The following is a 24,869-nucleotide window of genomic DNA, read 5'->3' on the forward strand; positions in this document are numbered from 1 at the left end:
GGGATTGAAAATTTACACTCTACAGTCAGTGAATAAAAGAAACAGCATATTTATTTCCCTTAACTTGTCCAATCCTTCATATGAGCACAATCCCATTAGACAGAAAAGGAAAATCCCTCAAATTTAGTCCAATACGGTAAACTCAGTCTGACCCAATGATTTAAATATGTGCTTTATGTGCCAGACCCTTTAGGCATACCAGTACCTCTGAGTGGCTCAGCCTTTCAGATTTCCTCTTTCCTCTCCAAGATGATGTCAGGGTATATGTAGGATTTACAGGACTTTAAAGGTATTAGAAGGAATGGAGAAGCTTCTGGCCTCAAGCTGACCACTGGGTGGATGCTGGCTGGTGCTGCTGAGGAAGCACTGATTGGTATCCCCCTGGATATTTTCTTGCATTAGTTGCTTTAGCCTGGGAACAGTGTTACACATAGTCTGCAATCCCTCAGCTCTGCTTCAAGACCACCTTAGCCTTACATGTCAGGGCATAGCGTGTGAGGTCTGGCTGTGCATCTTCCATCACCAGTTCAAGGGTAAGTTCTACAGATGAAGTTTACAGGGGCACTCTGTCCCATGCTGCAGTCCGCAGTCACCCTCTCAGAGGGCTACCCCATGTGGATAGCTTAGGAGTGATAATTAGATCCCCTACACCCATCTATGAGGCTGCCCACAGGTCACTGATTGCCTGGCATACTGCAAAGCCTCCTCTTTCCAGCATTCCAAACAGGGCATTGTCCTTCCCCTCAACCTATCTAATATGCCTGAGTTCCAAGAGAGAAGATTTTTTTAAAAATTACATCTATTCTACATATAAAATATCAAATACTTGAAAAGCACTCAAAGTTGCCACTGCCAACATCCTTTTCTCTATTACCATCATTATCAATATAATTACTATTAATTCACTCAAGTAGCTTAATTGAGATCCTCAGGGTACCTGAATTTAATAAATTACCAAGTACAATTTGGTAAAATTCTTGCAATATCTGAAATGCACCTTGCAACTTCATACTTCAAGTACCAACTGCTCACCTTTGTCAGTCTAGTGAACCTCTTCCTTCCTTAACAGTGAACTTACCCCAACCCTCATTTGTAAAGCCATCCCTACTCACTTCTACTTCAGTGTCTAACCAGGGGGTATCTCAGAGTCATCGCCATTAGAGCACCTATCACAGTCTGTTGCACTTTTTGGCACCGCTGTGTTGCCTATAAAAACAGAGTTCTTTGAGGACAGGGATTACCTAATTGTCTTTCTATCCTCACAGCCTAGTGAAGTGTCTGGTATCAGTGGGATTAGTTGATTAATGTTACCTCTCCTTCAGAACATAAACAATCACCTGGCAGCCGTGAGCACATTTTCTAATACTGGTCCCAAGTGAAACACTCCAATGAATTATTATGAACTAAAACTCTGAGGAATGTTTTTCTGAACCTCTCCTTCCAAATGGGCACATTTTCATTTTTATATTCTTCTATCTATAAGCGTGACTATATGATTTATGTTATAATTCCATATATATTGATAACTGTGTTGTTCAGATCAGTGTTAATAGCATCATTCATTTACCTTAAAAATACTTAATTGGACCCTCTCTTTGCAAGATAATCTTTACATTTAATTTGTTCCTGAAATCACTTATGGGCCATTTTAGCATGCTACAGCACAGCTAAATTACTTGGGCATGCATTTAACAAGCTTTAGACCTTTGGTAGCCTTTGAATGTTTAATTATTTTAAAAGCCTACTCTCTAAGACATTTTCCCTTAATTAGTTATGCTTTTCTCCTATGTTATTTCTCCAGTAATAGAACACCAGAGTATCTGGTATATGTACAGGTTCAATTCAGTTCAATTTAAAAGCTCTTTTATTGACTGTCTACTATGTATCAAGCAGTGAAGAGGTTATACAAATAGGTAGCATGGAACTCTAACCCTGGAGAATCCTATCTGACATCTTTATAAAGATAGCACTTAAAATGTCACAAAATGTTTTCCTTCTTAGCAAACATCTCAAATAGTGACACAAATTTCAGGACTTGGAACTTTGAAAGTAAAATGAACACTGAATCTAGAATCCAAGCATAGTGACACCTTCAACTTGTGGATCAAAATTAAGAAACAATAATAGTGAGTGTTTAGTATGGTATTAATACTAATACCAGACTCTCTATACCTTACTCCAGAAAGATACTACCATTGGACCAGCACACATGACAAAATCTACTTATGAACTCGGACTTGGCTCACACTTCTCTTTTACAGATAAAGACATTATAACATATAAACTACTGCTTCCAAATCTGTTACTTAGTAGCAGAAGAGCCACTAGAAGCCAGGGGTTCTGATTCACATCCCTGCGCAATTTATTCTACACTCAGAGACTCCTCACATCATAGTTCCACAAGAAATGCTTTCTTTCCTTGCTTTCATCACTCGAGCACCAGTCCTTAATATTACCATACACTAACCCCAGCTCATACCTGAAAGAACAGCTACTATAAATCAAGTCTTTTCCATCTGATTTATGTGCCATCTTAATACCTGGTTAGCAATAAAACTGCACTGCTAAATAAGCAAGCCCTTGTTTGGAAAATCAATCACTGTCTTTATCTGGTGTTTTCATTTAACTTTAAAGCGAGGGTATTAAAATGCATACTAAAATTACTTCTCTCCAAAGAGCTTGTGGTTGCAGATAATAAAAGCTCCACGGAACACAATACATGCAAAAAATCATCCAAGACCATATATTTAGGATGTGTTTAGAAATATTTATTTACTTATTTATTTTTCCCAGAAGAAACAATTTATTAATTTATAGTCAGTTAAGTAGTATTTATTTAGTTTTAAACTCAATAAATAATATTTTTCATCAAAGATGAAATACATTCATATTTTTAAATACTTAGTGTACAGTATTTTTACAATAAAATACCTTCCTCATATTATTTTTAAATATTTTAGGCAAATATAAAAACTGTCTTCAATCTCAAAAGAAGAAATTCAGCATGATTTGCCTCAATTTAGGGATGCCTTTTCTATATATCAGGATTATGCCTTTCCTATACTGAAAATACCACTCTATCAGAAGGCAAGCAATCATGACAGATTACAAAAGAAATGATGTTAACAGGCAGAGAACAAAGCAGACTACTAGTTTAAAGCACATCTGGCTAACAATTTTGACACATTCTCTCCCAAATTCCACTAAAATACACAGGAAAGCCCTGAAAACTAGGACAGATAAGCACCTTACTGCAAGAAAAAAAAGCAATTTCCACTAATTTTGAAGCCAAGAGCGTACAATGGATTTGAAAGTACAGTCTCTGGCTTACGTGTGTCATTCTCAGGCAAACATGAGTTAAATCTTCTGTCCTTTTACTAGTGTTTGCTCTGTTTTAGAAATGCAGTCTATAGTCTACTTCCAACCAGAAAAACTGGGCAGATCTCACGCCAGAAAGCAATAATCCAGCTCTCCCCCCCAAAAAACTTCCCCGTATGCACTTAAAGATTGCAAACTCTCAGAAAGGGAGAAAGTGGAGACGGGGTGAGCAAGTAGTGCATTTTCTTCTGGGAGATGTGGTGTCCACAAGCACAGCTCTTTTGCATAGGGGCTGAGAGAGGAAGAAGCCTGGTTGCAATGCCATCTGCTCAGTGTCAGGCAGCCCAAAAGGGTACACAGAAGAAGATCCCGTCTCTAAACGGCAGAGCTACCCCAGAAGGAGGACTGCTAGACAACAGAAATTGAAACAGGAGTAAAAAATACCTACCTCTAACAGCTCTGCCAACTGGGAGAAAAATTTGCATCCTCTCCCAAGTAGGGAGTGGAAGCAGTAATACTCCATATAGTCTTATCTTTGGAATTATATCAGAGATAGAAGAGTCTGTCCTGATTCCAGGAAGAGTAATAGAACGCATGAACAAAAATAACATGAGTCTTATGAAGACACAAACACACACATATAGATAGATAGATAGATAGATAGATAGATAGATAGATAGATAGATAGATAGACAGATATAGACATGCACATGTATAAAATCATATTCATATATACTTATGCAATCATGTACATGTAAAACATACATACAAACACTGCAGCTGAAAGGAGGAAACTGATCAACATTTATCTTTCAAACTCTGTAAAGTATGTGCTATAGAAACCAGGGGAAAGGAAGTTTATTTATTTAGTATTACTTATTAATTTTTTAAATATTTTATTTAATATTTTATAAAAAATAAAAAGCATGACTGCTAGCAACTGAACAAAAAAGAAAAAAACAATAGCATAAGATAAAATGAGATTAAATGTCTGGTAACTTGAAGAAATATATTAAAGCCAAAAAAAAAAAAAAAAAGGCAGTAGCTTAATTAAATCTACCTCAAGGCACTGAATAAAAGAATTTATACTACAGATTAATAAATATGTGATGTGGAAGATGGAGTTGAAGTGGTATTCCAGAATATAAGGGAATACACTAACTAAGCAGTTAGAAAACAAGAGACAATATGAGAGAGGGGACTACAAACATGATAATTATACAAAGTGTGTAGCATAAAATAGGCATTCGGTAAACAAGGCTGTCAGTTTTCCATATGTCACCTTAGAAAGTCTATATAAATAGTATGTATGAAGTAAGATATTTGTAAATGTACTTATAGTGCAAAGAAGAGTTAACATAGCAGGCCTGAGACTGCTATGCTTAGAAAGGCCTCTTGCAAAGTTGGCCCTAGTGGGTATCTGGGACTTTTGGTTTCAGTACTTCTGCCACCAGTCTTTTCGCTGATAAGAGTGGTTTCCTGCACCTATATGCACTGTGCAAACAATATGATTTATGCTGAACACCTGTTTTTCTTCTGGAAGATGAGAATTTTGGCACATGCTAGGCAGAGAGTGCCTAGGTAACAAGCTGCCAATAAACAAGCTGAGTCTCCAATGAGTGTCAATACTTCATATGCATTCTCACAACTCATTGCTTGGGGGAATTAAATTTGTGTGATGCCACTGTGGGAAAGGACTCTTGAAAGCTTGTCTGGCTTCCTCTAGACTTTGGCTCATGCACCTTTTCCCATTGCTGACTTTGCTTTGTATCCTTTCACCTGGATAAACCATGGTCCTGGGTGTAACTCTATGCAGAGCTCTGTGAGTCTCTCCAGGGAATCCCGTAACTTGGGAGTATAGCTGGGGACCCCCAACACCAGTTACAGACTTGGGAGGCAGGGAGGGTCATTAAGACTGTCAAACATGGCATAAGAAACATTAGAATCTTTAAATTTGTTCTTAATAAAGGTAATCAAAGTAAAAGCAAAGGATTTCAAAGTAATGGGAAGGAAAATCTTTCAGATAAATAGGCAAAAAGTGGAAGTATGTTGGGTAGCGTTCTACATAAAAGAAGGAAACATTGAACAACTATGACAGTTGGGCACAAGTAACTTAAAAGTAGACATTAGTTTTGTCATTTAAGTATGAAATAATAGCCCAGAAGGCACCCAAATTTCAGATTTGCTCTATTTGATTATATTCTTGGTGCAATTTTCCTCAAAATAAACAACTACTTGCTATTGCAGTTTGCCTAAATAATCCTGGTTTCCACTCATTTTACTCCAGCTATTGTTAATAGTATCCCCTCTTGCAATCAAATGCTCACTGTGAATATTGGATTCCTTTCTAAAGATCAATTTAATTTTTTTTTTTTTTTTTTTTTTTAAAGAGAGAGGGAGGAAAGGAAGGAAAGACAGAGAGAAGGAAGGAAGGATGGAAGGAAGGAAGGGAGGAAGAAAGGGAGACATCTTTAAACATTTTCTTGTTTTATTATATTTTGTTTGTTTGTTTGTTTCTTACATGGGCTGGGGCCGGGAATCGAACCGGGGTCCTCCGGCATAGCAGGCAAGCACTCTTGCCCGCTGAGCCACCGCGGCCCGCCAGATCAATTTAATTTTAAATTGACAAATAGTGCTATTAAATGAACAAGCACTTACATTTCTTCCAGTGCCAATAAGCAGGGTAAGTTGTGCAACTCTTATTTCACTGCTTCTTTTTCCCAGCCCACCCTGGCTGGCACCTAATACTTTGGTGGAAAGAAGAAAGGCTTTGAAATACATTGAAAAGTGTAAGTGTCCTCACATTCAGTGCCTGATTTTGGAACCTAAATCAGTAGCCTTAAGATTCTCCCTAGTGTTAGCCCAGAAGCATTTAGACAGGATTGCTATTTTGTCCATTTTACAACTTCTACTACAATACTACTTGGACAATTCTGTGATAATACATGAAAAAAATGTATGTCAATTTAATAGAAAGTAATGACACACTTTTAGATAGTAAGACTTTTTGACTCTGAAAATAAGGCTTCTAAAGCTCAGTCTACAGATGGTTTAATTTTGTATAAATAATATGCTTTGATGTTTTCATTTACTCATAAAAATACTATATCAGTTTATTTTCAATTCACACTAGCTTGTCTTAACCTAAATACTTATATGTCTACAAAGCTATAAAGGAAAAGAAAATAGAAAGATGGAGCAAAGAACATAAGCCGTGCAACTGTGTGGGTTACTATAATTGTCTTCCTGAAAACAAATTCCTATAGCAATCGCCACTTTATCCACAAGTTATTATCACAGTTCTTTGCACACAGAACAGGAATACAAAAGACTACAGCGAATACCATGTAAACCTTCATTCAAGAGCTAGGTAGATAAAATTTGACATGGAGACATTATTATGCCTATTTCATTCTCTTTTACAAATAATCATTTATCACTCCATCTACACAATTTAAAAAATCAATAAATGGTCAAGAACTATATGTGGATTTTAATAAAAGTCCTTGTTGGGTAACTTGTAAAGCATTAAATAATGAATTAGTATATTATTTTATTTTCAGTTTCTACTAAAGACTTACAAAAAATTGTCAACTCTCACAATTTATAGTATTTTAATTTGCTGCAACCAAATAACAGAAGCACAGCTGAAAATAGGCATAATTCTAAAATTTTTTAACTTTCGATAAGTACGTGTGCACAAGTTTTTCCAAACTCAAAATAGATTAAGATTCAAGATCTAGGAAAAGCTATAAAACTTAAGTAAATTCATTTATATTTTAAATCTGTAGGTCCAAAATGGCATCATCAGAAATCATTTCGTTAGCTATAAAGTAAACTGTTAACTTAAGAATTTGTCTTCTCACCTACGTACAAATGTTCAGTTATCTTAGAATGACAGAATACCACCACACTGCCATTCAATTTATATTTATTTCTTTTAATCAAATTTTAATCAAACATGGACCCTACAGATATTGTTCCATGGCAACAATAAAGAAAAAGAATCAAGGGGAGGAATAAGATTTCTTGGGAAAACACATTTTCTTAGCATGGGAATTATCTCGGCAGTTTAAGTTCTCAATAAGAAGATGAGAACGTGAGAATAAGTTTTGGGCACCTGATTGGCACCAGCAAATGTTAGTTTTCCTCTTCACTCATCCATGAAAGCCTACCATGTTTTGCAGTGGCTTTTACTAATATAGCCACATAAAATACTCATTAATGCATAACAACGTGCCCCAAAGCTCAGTGGCTTAAATGACCACCATTTACTTGCTCACAATTCTGCCTGTAAGCAATCTGGGCTGGGCTTAGCTGCGTGGTATTTTTGCTGGTCTCATCTGAGTTCACAAGTATTAAGTATAGTAAGCCAAAAAGCTGGGAGATACAAGAGGGCTTCAACCAAGTGTCTGGCTACTCAATAGGCTAGCCAGGGTTTCTGGAGACTTTGCTCAGAATTTGAACAGTATTATTTCTGCTCCATTCTATGGGTCAAAGCAATTACAAGGCCAAGATAGATTCAACGGTAGGGAAGTAAATTGCCTGTTGATGGGAGGGCAAGAGCTGTACAGCTGAAATCCATCACATTCCATAAAGAACCTTCTACTTACCTGTAATTGGATTCCTCTACATTTGGAGAGACACTTAAAATGGTCAACTGCAACCAACCTTATGGCAGTTTAAATAATTGAATTAACAATTTTAAAGAAGAAATATATTTTGTTAAGTTGACATGTGTAGCCAATTAGAGCAGAATTGCTGAAGCTACTTCAGAGAAGCAGTTCGCTACACTTATTAGAAAAACCAAAGTCTTTACTTTGTCCTTTCCGTCCCTAGGTCTAAACCCTCTGTTTCTCTCTAAGCACATGAAAACTGCCTGCCCACTTAGCATCTTTGTAAGTAGTGCCCATGCCTAAATCTGAGGAAGTAATTTTAGTGGGGAAAAAAGGCAAAATGGATGATTTAAAAGCTATTTTACTAATTTCAGTCCATTTACTCCAGAAAATGAGCTGATAAACGTTTCATTACTGTTTTTTTTTATCTTATAAACAGGATAATCTATAAAAAGCTGATGACCCCACAATCTCAAGGCATCTCACACGTTTCTCTCAGTGATTTACCTCTTCCCACAACTGACCAAACCTACAGAGAAAGGTTTTCTCCTGGTCCAGAGAAGGAACAATGGCATGATTCTCAGCTCTTCGGGAGAGGAAAGAGTGAGCTAAACACTGATTGTCCCATTATTACTCTGATCTTACTACAGTTCTCTAAGTACTTAATTCCTGGCTTCTAGAACCAAATCCCAAAACCAAGAAGCAAGATATTTGTTATTAGATTATCATTTTCACTTCAGCTCTCCAAGAAATCAGTATTTTACCTTGGAATAATAAGAGGTAGATATTAAGGCCTTTCATTGTTTTGTTTTGGTGATTAACTTTAGATTGGGTTTGATGGCCATCCACAGCATTGACAAAACCCTTATTCTGGTCAATACTTGTATATAAGGAAGCTTACAAACATATATACCCTACAACATTGCAAAATAAGTGGGTGAGAAAACTGGGCCAAGTAAGAACAAGAGGGTAAAGAGTATACAAGTAAAGCAGAACTATGGTTAATACACGCTGAAAACAAATGCTATGGGACAGATGGATGGATGGATGGATGGATGGATGGATGGATGGATGGATGGATGGATGGATGGATGGACGGAGTGATAGACAGATACAGAAATATACAAATTGGCCATACATTTTGCTTTATTCTTCTAGCAGTCAAGAACAAATGTGTGATCCATCACATGATTCACAATATGTGTAATATAAAAATAAACCAAGTGTTCAAATGCCCTGGAATTCCTGGGGAGGGGATGAACAATAAAATGTACCACTGAGATCCTCAACAATATCCTTATCAGTAATAAATTTCAGAAGATGGCTACTGTTCCTCAAGGGAGGTTGATGGAAATGAAACAGTGGGATATGAAGTGGAGATATTCAAAATGAAAGAGTCTATGCACAGAGCTCTCTCACTTTCAGAACAGATTTTAAGTATCCAAATGAATGGATTTCCCATAGCTTCAGGTATTTCTCCTCCATATATACCGTTCCTCTTTACAGAGCTTTTGAAAAATACTGAGTAATATGACCTTGGTAGTACACTCTCTCACTAGTAGCTGAAATATATTCTATGTTGCTGGTTAAATATAAAGTCATAGGGTTAACATTAGTCAAGGTGGGGGCTGTGAAGGATGAGATAATAGAACTTCACCTTCCCTCACTTGGAGGTGGTCAAAAGTGTGAACCTGTACCCAAAGTCAAAAATCTCCTCAAGAAGTATTTTTAGTCTACTCCTGAACTGATGGGATAAAGATTTCTAGGCCCCTCAGATTTGTGCTACACAGCATGCTCCCCTACTTTATATTGGTATATTATTTAAACAGACAAAATCAAACCTTTCAGTAGAGAAGTAATAGAACCTCCCATTATAGAAAGCATTAATAAAATGTCCAACCTTGAGTCATATTATAACTGTCTTGTGCTTCCACAAGAAGCTGGTAGGAAATAAGTTATGTTAACTTGCTCTAGGGTTAACACAGCTGCATTTGCAATTGTGCAATATGTGCTCTGCAAAAAAGTGCCTGCCCAGGGTTGGGTGGTTTGCTGAGACTCCAAAGGGGGCACATTTTTCTAATTGGCACAAAGATGCCATCTAGGCTAGATATGGCACCTAAGCTTTAAGAACAAGCCATGTGGAAAAAACAATAGCCATTGATCTATACCTTTTATTCTGGCAGTGATTAATAGTCATTTTCAGTTTATAAAGTAAAACCTTTTTAAGCACATGACAATTTTTCTTTCTCTTTTCATTTGGAGGATGGAGGGGCAAAAAATGATGCATTTCATTCACTGAAAAATGACATCCAGTCTTTTCTTAGCTCAGCTCTGATTTTGCCTTTGTTATGTTTAGTTTATGAATCATACACAGCATTCTATTTGATCATCATTTTTTTGAAGAGAAAATTATTTTAAATAATTTCAGTTTCTGGGTGAGAAATAATTCCTTAAAATATGTGGGGTCTTTCATAAAAGTGAAGTATTTCCTTTAACATAGTATATTGAAATTCCATTCACCTGACATTACGAAAAAGTTAAGAATTCCATATATATATACATTTTCCATATAATTGAATGTACTTTTTACAAGCAAAACCTTTCCAAGATGCTTGCTACTCTTATGCTCTCAAACTCAGTACTGTATAGTTAGTGTCCTGTTTGCCCCAACAGAATGTCCAGGCTATATTGTTATGTTCTGTACTATATTTGATAGGAAAGTAACATTTTAAGAAGTTATTAAGAAATTACTAAGGGTCATTACGGTATCATGCACTGTCATGAAGTGAAAAGACATACATTTGAGGCACAGCAAAATATTTAATATCTGTGGGACAATGGAAAGCCATATGTACCTTTGTATCTATTTCCTCATCTGCAAAACTGAGGCCGTACTTGCTATCTTACAAAAAAATCATAGGACGCACTAAAATTAATGTGAAAGTACCTTATCTTCTAGAAAGCACTGTAAAAATACAAGGTATAATATCCACTATTATTGTTAGAATTTAAATAGAATACCAAGTAACAACATCACTATCTACATATCCTTAGGAATCACAAGAAATGATGATATAAAGTTTTACTTCCACATATACACACATTGCCAAATTTTAGTACTTCCAGCTACTGCTAACCATTTCTTCTTTAGGCAGGTTTGTGACTAAGAGAGCAAACTTAGTCATTGAGCTTCCTTTTATAAAATTAAAATGAATCTTGAATGAAATTTAAAACTCTTTTATACCTTAAGCTCAAAAGAAACTTAGGTGATAGAGAATTACCAAGCTGGGTGTATCCTATTGTTTCAACAACTATGTACCCTCTGTGTTTTTGGACTAAATATGCAATTTTAGTCCAGCTGTTGAAATTTCAACAGGTCTACTTGTTGAGCAGTTCAATAAAGTATAATTAGGTCTAATACCATACAGCCTTTAAAAATCTTATGTAATAGCATGTACGTACTGAATACAAACATAATAAAGTATAAGTGATATTATGAATAACAAAAATACTTGCTTTCAGCCTATGTAGATGGTTTTAAATTAAACACTCTGTTCTAAAACAGTACATTTTAAGCTAATATTTTATATTTTATTTAGACAACACACAACTGCACAATCAGCCAACCTATAGAGAGCACATATTGATCATACCTACTAAGTTAAGCACCATAGGAAGGCCAGACAAATAGTAAAGGCAAACAAGAATGAGTGATGTGCTGAAGCTGGCTCTTACTAGCTTGTGAGAACTGATGGTGCACATCTCCTACCAAATCCATTTTCAGTAATTTCATGGTGGCATCTTGAAAATGGCCATAGTGGGAGTATTTACACCACAGAAATAAAAATTTTAAAAAAGAGCAAAACACTACAAATCAAAACTTTCCACCCCATCTCCTACCCTGACCTGGGAGAGTTGGTTATTAAACATTTTCAGAATACCCTATCAATGGATAAGAACGCAATAGAGAGTCAGTAATACTTGTGCCTGCAGTGACTATGACATTACATTTTTGCAAATAAGGAACCACCAGTCCCACAAGATATATGGAAAATATTTAAAATCTTTCCACTCAGCTTTTATATGCAAATTATTTCACAATCATTTTGCAGTTACCCTCAAGTAGAAATATAACGTATCTCAGAAAAAGCAAATACTGTCACATGGTTAAGCTGTGTGCAATTTCACTGTTATAGCTGCTATGATCAAAGTTTTCATAGGTAAGTACTGCTGCCATACTGTAGAATCAATTTATTCTTAAAACTTCTAATTATTCTTGGAGGTGGAATAGGCTGTCTCCTGATAGACATGGGATAAATGCTGTGAGGCAACTAAGCTCCAAGTCAGAACCCCAACCAATTGCATAATCTAAAAGTAAAACAATTTATTAAGCTCACTACTGCCTCGGCTTAATCTATTTTCCCAAGTGACATGGCAATTCTGAAGCAAATTCCATTGGCAATCAAAATAAGAAAGTTAGACTTTCTAAGAACTAAGCTCCTTCACTGCTGAAATTCTCATTGACATTAACTACCACCAATTACATATAAATAATATTCAAATCTTATGAGACATGAGTAGCAGAAGAAAGACTAACCACTTATGCTATATCTCACATTTTACATCAAGGATTGACAATAAAAACTTAAAATCAGGTAAACTTTAATCTAAAAAATAGTCGATCATAATAAAACAATGCTTGTGAAGTAACCACTGCTCAAAAAAAGTTTCTAAACCCACACACATAAGCATGAATTCTGAAGATTTTTAACTGCATATGGTCCTTGAATCCCACTGCAGAGTAGCTAATTAGCCTGAATTCAGGTTGAATTGAGCTATCCTTAACTTGAAATAAGGCAGGCTGTCTAAGAAATCATGCCTTAAGAGTCTACCTATTGGCTGATTCCTTTTATGGGAAGGAAGGACACAAGTAATCAATTCTAATAAAACTCGGTACTGGATTCAAGACAGAGACAGTTATGAAAATCCCAAACACCAATGGAAGTCTACCTTTTAATCAGCCATTCCACCTTGCATGGGATGCATGGGATGTCTCAATTTCCAGCACTCATTTCATACATTCAGCAAAACAGCTGGACTTTACCAGTAGGTTTCAAATAGAAGGAATACTAAGAGTCAACAACTAGGCATCAAAGAAACAAGAAAAGGGGAGAATGCTTACAGTATAGACTGATGTAAATATGTAAAAAAAAAAAAAAAAAAAAAAGGGTTAAAACTGAAGTGTTCATTTATGTTTGTGCTTGCATGAAAAAAGAGCCGGTCTCCCTTGGTCACATTTCTTCCTCACTAAATAAATATTTTAGCTGCTCTACCCTCAGATTTCCTGAGAACTGCACTAAATAAAGTAGTACAGAGAAGTAATCAATGAAATTTATACAACCTGTTGACATAGTTAACCAAAATTATCACAGGTAAGCAAAATAATGAGAGAAAATGATATCTATTTTTTTCAAAAGCCACCATGCTTAGTTCAGAAAAGGGCTATTTCCAAATGCATGGTCTGATGTTACGCTTCATACTTCATCCCCAGTATTAAGTATCTTAGCTTTGAAACAATGAAAACCACCTGAAAATAGGTGTGTCTTTCCAGATGTTCACCTACAATTCTAGCTGTTTATGAAAGAAACTGCAGAGTCTGCAATCAACAATTGAACACAAAGATATATACATCATATATAAATTAATAGAGTTTTCAGCATCCCTAAAAGAAGTAAAAATAAATCAAACAAACAAAACAAAAGGGATGAGTCATCTCCAAGTTGCTTTTCCTAATCAAAAATTGTGAAAAGTCTTCTACCAAAACCATCAAGGTAAAAATGAATAAGACTTATGTTTCTAAAGACCCTATGTGCCATTAAAATGCAAAAGCAATACTCATTGTATTTGAGTCTGGAGACACTTCCAAACAATATTTCCTAAATTATTCAACGGCTTTGTGTGTATTAAAACAAATTATAGAGCGAAACCTTCAATTCTCAAACCTTTCAGTTCTGAATGAAATTATTTCAGCCAACTCCTTTTTCTTCCCATGTGTTAAAATACTTTCCTTTTTCAACACTTAATGCCATAGCCTCAGGTCCTCTATAACTCCTGTTTTCAAAGTGAAACACCACATAGCATAAAAATACTTTTGAGGAAATTGCCTTGAAAATGCTCTCAATACTCAAAACTTAATGGAGGATAGGCTTCTTGGCACCAGAACTACTTGAATTCTTATGAAAAACAAATAAAATATCTGTTTGCCAATACTTTTCATTTGAACCTGAAACCCTTTATATAATAAATTAAACATAAAGAAAACTCATTTCAACATTTGAAATCCACTTAGATTCCTAAAGAACCATACTTAACTTATAATTGATCAGTTTTTGATGCTTCTCAGAGTCAGAATAATGACTCACTTGGGTTATATAAACTAATTTGAACAATTCCTTCTTTTAAATTGTGTCATACTCACTGTTCTTGATGGACACAGTCTAGGTTATCTGTCCATATGCATATTCTTCACCAAAAACTTTTGTTTCTTTACATGTGACTTGTTCATATGGTATTACTAAACAAAACTTAAAAAAATAAAAATAGGCTCAAAATACATCTAACCATGTTCTAAGCATTAAATATGCCTACACTCACTAGCAGAGATATATTTGAATGGGTAAAAACAAACAACCAAAATGGGCACAGTCCTGTGACCTTTGGAAAAAGTATATGGCTGATAATGCAGCATATCCACGTTCATAAGTAAAAAATAAAGATTTCATTTTTCCAAAGCTGCTCAGTGCTTTACACTGGAATACATAATATAAAACAATGCTTTGTCAACCCCGTAACCATACTAATTAGTCTGCTGCTTAACATGTAATTTATAATAAAAGTAGATTTGCTAATTATGATTGAAGAGTCTACAATGACTAGTTTTATTATAGCTATAAAACAAGGAAATATCAGCAAACCTCTGCTTCATATGCAACAAAATATCCTGGAATGCAAACAGACTTATTTGAAGTACATAATTGATTTTAGTAACGCATAAATTCTAATAGAACCCTTTACAGAAAAGATGCAATATTCTCTACCATGTCCTCAGGACCTCCTATTTCTTTGATAAAAATAACTTATATTAGAAACCCTTTACACGACAATAAAGGAAAAATCATTCCATAGGATAACACACCTCACTGATTCTCTTTGTTTCCCTTTAATTTTAAAACAACAAAGTTCTAGCATCCTTTTTTAGATTTTCTTTTTCTCCATCATATAATGCACAACACTATATTTACAACTTCTAAACACATACATCTGTCCTACAATAAGAAATAATACAATGATACAATCTCCCACTTCAAGACATTTATGCTATTTTTAATCTATCGAGCTCCTGAAGACTTAAAGAATATAACATCAAGCCAGTTCATACCTTGAGTGCAAATAAAGTCATGATGACAAAGAGACTCTAAATACATGCCATACCAGCCAAAAACAGTGTTTTCTTTTTTAATTATTCAGTATCATTAGCAAAAGAAATAACTTTGAAACTAAGATTTTTAACTTTACAAAACAACCAGTTTCCCTTAAAAATCCAAGACAACAATCTCTCAAATCTATTTCCTTTGTCAAATAAAAACAGACCTCTGAACTCAGATTTCAACTCACAGTAAAGTTGAGATATGCCATTTTTCACTTCTTTCAGTAATTATACAATCCTGCATCAAAAACAATGACTGAAAGAGATTGAATAACTAAGTTAGGCAATTGCATTTCTCAATTATCCACTGAAATAAAACCTATAATCTCAAATCAGCAGAACAAAATGTGTTTACCTGTATTCCTGTCTGGTAAGATACAGCAATGCTTCTGCAGAATGCCAGGCAAAACCTATTTCAAAACAAATAAATAAAGAAAATGCATTTGGTTATCATTCAGGTAGAGAAAGGCAAGTCATTAATTGTTGCAAGTGTTTTTCTAATAAGGTCATTCAATATTGCATAAAGTCATCATGCCCAGAATGGCCAAATAAATTAAACAGTACAGAAAAATTTTGATGACATACATTTTTCATCAAAAAGGTTAATCAGGTAAGTGTGCTGATTATAAATGCTGTTTTTTGAATGGTAATGCAGTTCAGTTTAATGTATGCTCCTAATTGGTCCTGAGACTATCTTGAAAGCTGCACTCAGGGGACTCCTACAATAAGGTAAATGGACCCACCAACTTTTGTGATTGATTTAAAAATATTAGATGGAATTAGGAGTCTGAAAATGGAGGACTACTGGGCAGTATGTTGGGTCTGTTGCTTCTTCCAGGATCTAAGGCAGAGATGCTTTTATCAAAGATGAGTCAAAGAAAAATGTGAAAGAAAAGGCTATGTTTACATTCACAGTTTGGGAATAAATGCTGGAAGAACTACCATATTTGATAAGTGAAAGAAAGGTGAAAATAATAGAAAATGGCTTTCCCAAGAAAATTCAGCAATGTAAAGCAACCATAAAGCACAAACTGAAAGAATTTGCAATCGAAGAGATTTCTGTGCAGAATTTATGATTATGCTCCCTAAAATCAATTAGAGTAAAGGCCGAATTTTCATCTTAAGTACTCCACATGATGAAGCTGTAACCATTCCTCAACCCTCTGTGATTATGATCAACCAAAATTCTCAGCCAACACACATGTATTACTTATTCCAGAGCAATTTACTCAGTGGAGAGGGAGGAAAAAAAAGTGACTTTACAAAGAAACACAAATTACAATGCTTGCCCTCAATCAACTTACAGTCTAGCTGAATTACTTCCAGCCTAGCTGACTACACACCAGGTTCTAATTAATATGATTAACTTAATTGACAGGCACAATTTTTCTCTGAAATAAAAAGTCCTTTCTCCTTGCATCCCTCCAGCTATCCCATTATGTTGAGAACAGAATTATCCTCTCCCAAATAGAATCAGTCACAAACAAACAGAATTACCAATTTTAAACCAATTGAACATATCTAACAGACTTTTAAAAAATAATGCAATGATCAAATTGGTTTCTAGTGAATACTGTGAAATGTGTGGGATTAAAAGTTGAAAAACATGTTTCTTACTCAAAAGTTTACTGTTTAGTTGGGATATAGAACAAATACTTGTGAAACAATTAGGGCTCAATTGTTGTAAACTTCATGGCACTGATAACAGTCTCAACTCTTGACTCTACTCCCATGCAAATGGCATCAATTTCTTACAGCCAGCTGGATCTGAAACAATGGATTTATTTGTGACACTTTCCTTTCTTTGAACAGCCTGGACTTCCCAAAGCCCAATAATATAATAATAGACTAGTACACATGTGAACTCAAAAAAAAAAGACAATGAACTGGTAATGCATCCTTTTCATTCCATGGTCATGACACTAGTACTTAGGTACTTGCCAGAACTTTTCCAAGAGGTCTTACAGGTTAACACCAGGCAAAAGAAATACACTCTCAGAAGACATTAAATGATCCAAGAAGCTTGAAAAATGCTTTAGACTATATTATCCATTTGGAAAATGGAAGTGCATATTGCCATAATAAGGTTTTACCAAGTCCCACAGTTAACTTTAGTTGGCCATAAAATCCTCTTTTGTCCCATTGCCTATTAACATCCAGAGCAGAAAATGCTGATCCAGTCCATTGCAAAAACCACTTAATTGGTTTCTCTACCTGCAGTATCCACCCCAACAAAATAATTTTAAAATGCTGCTGCTAGATTAATTTTTAAAGGAATCACTGTCAGCAAATAACCCACAAAAATATCCATAATGGAATTCCAGTGCTTCATGAGTATTCCCTAGTGCCAACCCTTAGCTCCAATCAAATACAGCAGACTCTATTTCCCAAGTAAATTTTGAAAAAGTAGAAGTATGCATAGCTCAAACCACATCAGGAGATCATCACTGCTGCTGCTTCTCTGCCACAACATTGACAGTACTTTCATTCATGAAAATTAAATGAAGGTCATAAAATGGTAACCAAAAGGTGTATGGAGGGGAAGTAGGACACTTTATTTATTTCTGTCATCATTGTGAGGAAAAGGAAGTAAGATGGAAATTATAAATTGATTGTCTCCCTACTCAAATCTGCTAACTCCAGCAATTAAGCCCTAATTGGGGATTCGAGAGGATACACAGAACCTCAGAGATGTAAGTAATTATGGGAGAAACCTAAGTAGTAGACATGGGGTTCTGTTAGGATAAATGATTCTCACACAGGAAGGGGACATACATTCTAGAAAGTGCCTTTTTCACCCCACAGAAAACTGCTGTCTGAGATTCTGTTGTGCTCAGTTAGTGAAGCATCACTGGTGAAGTGAGTTCCTCCAGTTGGGTGGCCCTATAATGTAGCTGCGGTGTAGTTTAAGAGGGGAAGAAGTAGTTTAATAACGCTTAATTTGGAATAATAAATTTATGTCAGTTTACTGGACAAATGATTCTAAGAATAAATCAGAAACTAAAATTTAAAAGGTTACCACCAGGTACCGTACTTTATTTTAATTAAGCTCAATATACCTGACCCAGATGACTCTCCTCATTGCAGTTTTCACTCTCCTTACCCTCAGAAGTGTCACTGCTGCTACAAGCTGCTACCCATCAGCAATACCCCTTGCTCAACCCAAGGATCTCTTTAAACAGTCCATTCAGAGCAATGCTCTTACCCTGCCACTGCCACAATTCTTTTTTTGAATGTGCCAGGGAGCTCTTTTTATTTGACTCAATCAGGAAACTTTACGGATCCAAGAGAAATCATAAACACTCCATGATAGAATTCACTTTTGAGTTTTCTAAAGGAAGACAATTTGTGTTCAAAAATGGCCCTCATATCTAATCTTGACAATTTCCTCCTAGCTATGGTCATAGGTAAGACACCTGTGCTAAATCTTAGATTGAGCCACTGCCTCCGAAAATGCTAAGCACACATCACCACTGCCTCACAACCTGCTTTGGCTGAAGGGAACAGGAAGGCAGGACTGTAATAGGTTTATTTCTTCCTCTCTGAAGGATTTACAGAAGACAGCAAAGGAGAATGAAATTATCCTTCTTGCCCAAAGGCACTTTTAAAAGTTCAATTCCACTCAACCTGCTTGTTCTATGAGAGTGTTTAAATGCTAAGAATAATTGGGAGACACTGTGCTCTGTCATACCACAAGCAGCTGGGGTTAAACAAAACATATTCAACCATTACCCAGAAATTTCCATCAATGCTTACTCAAGTAATCACAAGTAAAACACCAACATCACGCACTTTAAGAAGCCATTCTTACACATGTCCTCTATGTCATATGTCCAGACTTCCCCAACTGATGATTTATTCCTAAAAAAACAGATGGCAAAGTTTCACACTATCTTAAGTTCTATCTTCTTTCTACTGGAACCAACCTACGTAGTTAACCTCATCCGTTTTGTAGGTTCAAAGAGTACTGAAGTTGTGCTCCTTTCCGATCAAATCATGCTCATCCAATATGGTAGTCACCAGCTACATGCGCCTATATAAATTTAATTAGAATTAATTAAAATTTAAAATGCAGGCCTTCATTCATACAAGCCATATTTCACTGTCCACTGGCCACATGTGGCTAGTGGATACCGCATTGGATAGTGCAGAGAGAGAATATTTTTATCATTTTGCAGATGAAGACACCAAGGTTTTGTGAGCAAATCCAGGGATCTGGTCATCCAGGCCATGCCCCCTCTTGGCTGCACCATAATCCCACCCTATTCTCGCAGATATTGAGGACTAACACCTGCACATTCTCCCCCTATCCCCCCTAGCTATCTTCAGCGGAAGCTCGGTTCCTTTACCCTCTGTTCCCTTCCATCTCTTTTCCTCACCTCTGGGTAGAGAATACGGGTAGTCTATGAACTCCACTTTGAGTTGGGAAAATTTCCATTATATGGTAAAATTAAGCAGTTTGGGGAATTCAAGTCAGGAAAGTTAGATACCATTTTTAACTTTGCCATTTATTCACAAGTCATTAAACTCTCTGAGTCTCAGTTTCCTTATCTACAAAATGGAGGCAATAATACTATTTAGAGGTAGTGGAGCAAATAAAAGTGCCCAACAATGACTCTGGTAAAATAAGCAATTAGCAAATGGGACCTGCTGCTATTTTTATTATCATTGTAATTACTACCACATGAAGAATAGCTATAAAATTATTTCATAAGAATTTTAGTTCTTTTTTCTAAATACATATTATCTGTTTATCTAAGTGATATTGTTTTCAAGGGAATTTCCTTGGAGGCAGGCAGACTTTATAGTTAACCCAATCATTCTGCCCCCCTTGCTCAGAGATGTCCTTGAACTACTTTTTGTAGGTCATTAATTTACACACTGATTATGCTATAGCCAAATCCAGCTACTACCAAATACGATAACTAAGTTAATGAAACATCTTTTTCATAATTGTTGGCCAACTTTTGACTATTTCCAAAATCAAAGGATAAAAATACCTTGACATTAACTACATTAAAGAACATGGAAGAGGCTAGGAAGTGATTCATGTGTAATCCATTGCCTGGCGCTCCTTATGAACTACAATATAGTTCAAATACCTCCTCCGTGAAGCCGTCCCAATCCAAGCAGATGGAACTACTCTTATCCCACTGTACTTAGCTACTTTTCATCATCTTCCATTTTCTTATATGTTAACCCACTTTTTGCGTGTGTGTTTTTCCTTCTCATATTTATATACACACTACCTAGAATTTAGCACAGCATGTACTTTAAATTGCACCACTATCTTTGTGGTCACCAGATTAGCAACTTCTGAGTTCTTTTAATTCTTCTCTTTTCAGTTGCTGTTTGCTGTATGCCACTAGCCCCTGTGATGTCTTCTTAAGCCCCTCAGGCTTGCCTTTTAAGCTGCCATTGCCACCACTACTATATTCTGCCTTCATTCATTAATTCAACAAACATTTAGTGTCTGAATGTCTATTATGTCCCAGGCATCATAGAGATTCAAAGATGACTCATAGGTATACAGTGATGACTCCCAAGAGAGGAGCAAATTCACTTCTGATGAAATCCAGAATGAGGAAAGATGACTTTCCATCGGGAGCTAGAATTATCAATTTTCCGCTGTTTTACTGCAATGCCTTCCTAGCTGAAACGCTGTCTGCTAGTCTCCCACCCCTCTAACCCAGACTGAATCCCGCTACTGGAATAATATTCCTAAATATTCACCCTGGACCCACGATGCTCCCTTAATACCTATGATATAATGTTTATACTCCTATAGGTTCATCTTACTACAAGGTTCCAGGCCTGGCTTAAGAAGCTCCCTCTGCTCCAGTCTGGTGACTTCCCTGCCCCCCAGTCATCGCACCCACTCTTGACTCCCAGGACGGAGAGCATGATGTGGCAGGCAGAAAAAGCACAGGCAGTGGAATCCAGGAGCTAGCTCTTCAAACCGAGCATGTGACTCTTGGCAAAATACTCTTATTCTCCGTTACCTCATCCATAAAACAGAAATAACTACTTCCTCGCAGGATTGACTGGGAAGATTAAATGGCATGTGTAAACTGGTTATTAATGAAGCTGGCATATATTATATGCTCAAGCATCTGTAGGCATTATGATGATGCCTCTGCCTAGGTGCTATAAGATAATGTTCTTTCTACCTGAAGGCTCCCGACCTTTCTGTCTACGAAATAAATACTTCTACATTCAGTTCAAATTCTTCCCTTAGAATTTTACTCAAGGTATGTCTACATGTGTCTTTACTCTGAACTCAGCCAATATTTCTTAACCTTTTAAATACAGATCTCCTTTTGATAATTAAATAAACATTTCATTCCTCTCTGGATATTTAGTCACACCCTACCCCTATCCTGACTTCGTCTTCTCCTCCCTCATGTTTACAGGTTTACCTGCTGGCATCCCCTTTCAACTAATAGGTGTCCCTACATTTATTTTTTGTTTCATCGGTGATAAATACTTTACTGGTTATTAATTAAAGATGTTTATGCATATGTCCCCTTTGTAAGAAATTAAAACATTGTAGATATGGATGGAATGGGAGATAGGGGATGACTGTTTAAGACCTTTGCACCCACTTGAGATTTTAAACTCTGCATATATAATTTTGATAATTAAGAACATCCATGTCTTTCAATTCTTCAAAATTTAAAATATTTCTTCTCTGTTCCCTTTTCTTAGAACTTCTATTATTCAGATGTTGGATTCACTGGGCCTTTTTTTTTTTTCTCCTTTCTATTTTCCACTGGAAAATTCTCTTTATAATCCAACCCTTCCAATGATTTTTTTGTTAACTTCAGCTCTTCTCTCTGTTAGATTCTCTGAATTATTTTTTTCCTATGGATACTCATTTTTTAAGGCAGCCTATTCTGGTTTATCAATGCAATGTCAGCTCTCATCTTTCTGAGGATATGAATTATAACTTGTGTTTTCTTCTATTCCCTGTGTTTCCACAGTAGAGTCCTTGAGGCCTACCACTTCAGGAACTAAATGCCCAGACTTCTCCCAGAGAAAGGAGAAGTTATCATCTGGCTGCGAGGTTAGAAAAGGACCACGGAGTTAACCTGTACCCTATTCAGACTTAGAAACTGTCTTCTTGTTTTCAGCACAATCAACTCAGCTGTGCTGGCCTCTAATCCTGAGCCTATTTCAGATTCCTGGGTTGTTGCTGAGCCTCCCCTACTGACAGCTTTAGCTTCACAGATTTAGCTACTTCTGGTCAGGAGAGTCATATTAATCACTTGCTCATCTGATTTCCAACTTTTAAAATATCATTGCTATTTAAAAATTCTGAGCTCCTATTAGTAGGTTTGTTTACTTCATGCTTTTGGCAAAGCAATTCTGAAACTATTTTAGATGTATTACAGGGTTGAGCAAATTTGTAGCTGTGTTGACATTGTTGAGAGCCAGGGTTCCTATCGTGGAAGAAAGGACACACTGACATGGACTATGAAATGCCAGATAAGGCCCTGAGGGGATATATTAGAATTGGAATAATTGGTGCGAATGCGTGACTTTTAAAATATGTTATGCTTATCTATGCATGTGTACGTGGGCATGTGCATATGTTCGCATATGCAGGCACATGTGTCTATATACATACTTATATCTATTTCCTAGCTGTGTTTGCTGAAAGGGCTAAGAAGCAAATGCACCCAAGTAGCAATGAACACCCACAGAGGTCGGATCTTGCCCTCTACACTATTCCCCACTAGAAGGAACGAGAGCTCTTTGGAGAAATAGATGATTTCAAGACTGCAATAGGGTAGATAGAAGATGAACTCAGGACATCTTATATTCCCAGAATGTACGGAAGTTTCCAAAAAATGATGGGACATGTCATAAGGAAACAGGAAACACCTGGAAGGAGTTTCCACTGGCCGAATCTGGGAGAATTTGAGCACAAAAATAATTAAGTACAGAAATGAATTATAAACCAATGGAAAAAAAAAAACAGGAATGCCTTCATCCATACTGGTAATAAACTAATTATTTAATCAATCATAAATGGGGAGAAAGCAGAGCACTATGTTTACAGTGGAAATCTCAGGGGAAATTCTGATGAGGAATAAAATGTTTTAAAAGTATTACCCCATGCCAGAGGACCTGGGTTCGATTTCCAGTGCCTGCCCATGTAAAAAAAAAAAAAAAAAAAGTATTTCCCCACTTACTGCTTATTAGTTGCAAGGGAGGCAGGAAATAGCAATTACACACTGGAAAAATGGACAACAACCTGGCTATGTGATTTAAATGCATGTCATCAGTGACAGATGGACTTCATGTATCACCTAATATAATACTTTAAGAAGTACTTCAATATACTTCTTTATATGTATTATTTTCCTATTTTTATTTTTGCAACTTTTTAAAGTTGTAAATATTTCCAAATAACGTTTTTTTTTTTTAAAAAAAGACATATCTGTTCTCTTACCCACTCCATTGTCTCTGACTTTTTATTCATATATTCTCATTTTAGTAGCCTTCACAAGAAAGCAGAATGCATGGCTCACTATGCCACTGTAAGTGGAAATTCCTTCCAGTTTAATTTTCTGTAAGTCAGATAACAAATATAATGGATATGTTGTTTAAATAGGTGAAATAATACAGTGCAATTTAATATGCTTTTCAAAATATATGGGCCTCTGAGATACAGAAACATTCTTTACAGTGTCAAGCACATTAATAAGTACTCAATTATTTTTGACTAATTTAGCTTTGAAGAAACCGCCTTAGGTTTGTTCCTAGAAAATGTTGCATCTCATAAAACGAGAGTTAATTGCACTTTCATTTTAATAATGCCAGGATTTAATAATTTACATATTTGTTTAATAATGTCTTCTTTCTCTGTTCTCTCTTTTGTGGTATTACAAGTAATTAAGAGATTAGGTGGCTGCTAGAGTTCACACAGCCAGATAATGGCTGGGATTAGAACTGCAGTCTCCTGACCCTTAACTCAGCAATTTTTACTGTACATTTCAATGAATCTCTTACATGTTCAGCTTCATTTAGAGCAAGGATTAGATGCTTTACTACCTTTAAAGAGTTATGTTTATAGAGGCTCTTAATAAGGAGCAGCATGCCAAGGGAACATTACACATAGACTTTGGAGAAAGGCTTCCTGGGTGGACATCCCAGCTCTGTCACTCATTGCACATGGGGTTTTTGGCAAGTTTTTGATACTCTCTATGCTTCAGGTCTCTCATCCATAAAATTTAAATAGACCTCATAGGGTAGCTGTAAGAATTAAATTAATTTCACATTCGTAAACACTTAGAAGAATAATTGGACAGAATGGGGGTTAAAAACTTGAAATGCTACTGTTGTAATATTTTATATTTTTATTATATATAGTCTTCAGCATACAAGAATATTCACAGGAGTTGTGATATAGCAAAAAGACCAATGACTTGGAATGGAAGGGT

General features: G+C 36.0%; 1 protein-coding gene across 1 annotated transcript in view; it reads right to left on the minus strand.

Annotated features, from left to right (window-relative positions):
- Window positions 1-24,869, minus strand: part of DLGAP2 (DLG associated protein 2) — a 1,049,558-nt gene that overhangs the window by 815,360 nt on the left and 209,329 nt on the right. Inside the window, exon 3 of the mRNA XM_077153013.1 lies at window positions 15,776-15,830. Coding sequence (XP_077009128.1) covers window positions 15,776-15,830 — 55 coding nt within the window. The remainder of the gene's footprint in view (window positions 1-15,775; window positions 15,831-24,869) is intronic.

Source organism: Tamandua tetradactyla, chromosome 3 (genome assembly GCF_023851605.1).
Source record: "Tamandua tetradactyla isolate mTamTet1 chromosome 3, mTamTet1.pri, whole genome shotgun sequence".
Classification (NCBI taxonomy): Eukaryota; Metazoa; Chordata; class Mammalia; order Pilosa; family Myrmecophagidae; genus Tamandua; species Tamandua tetradactyla.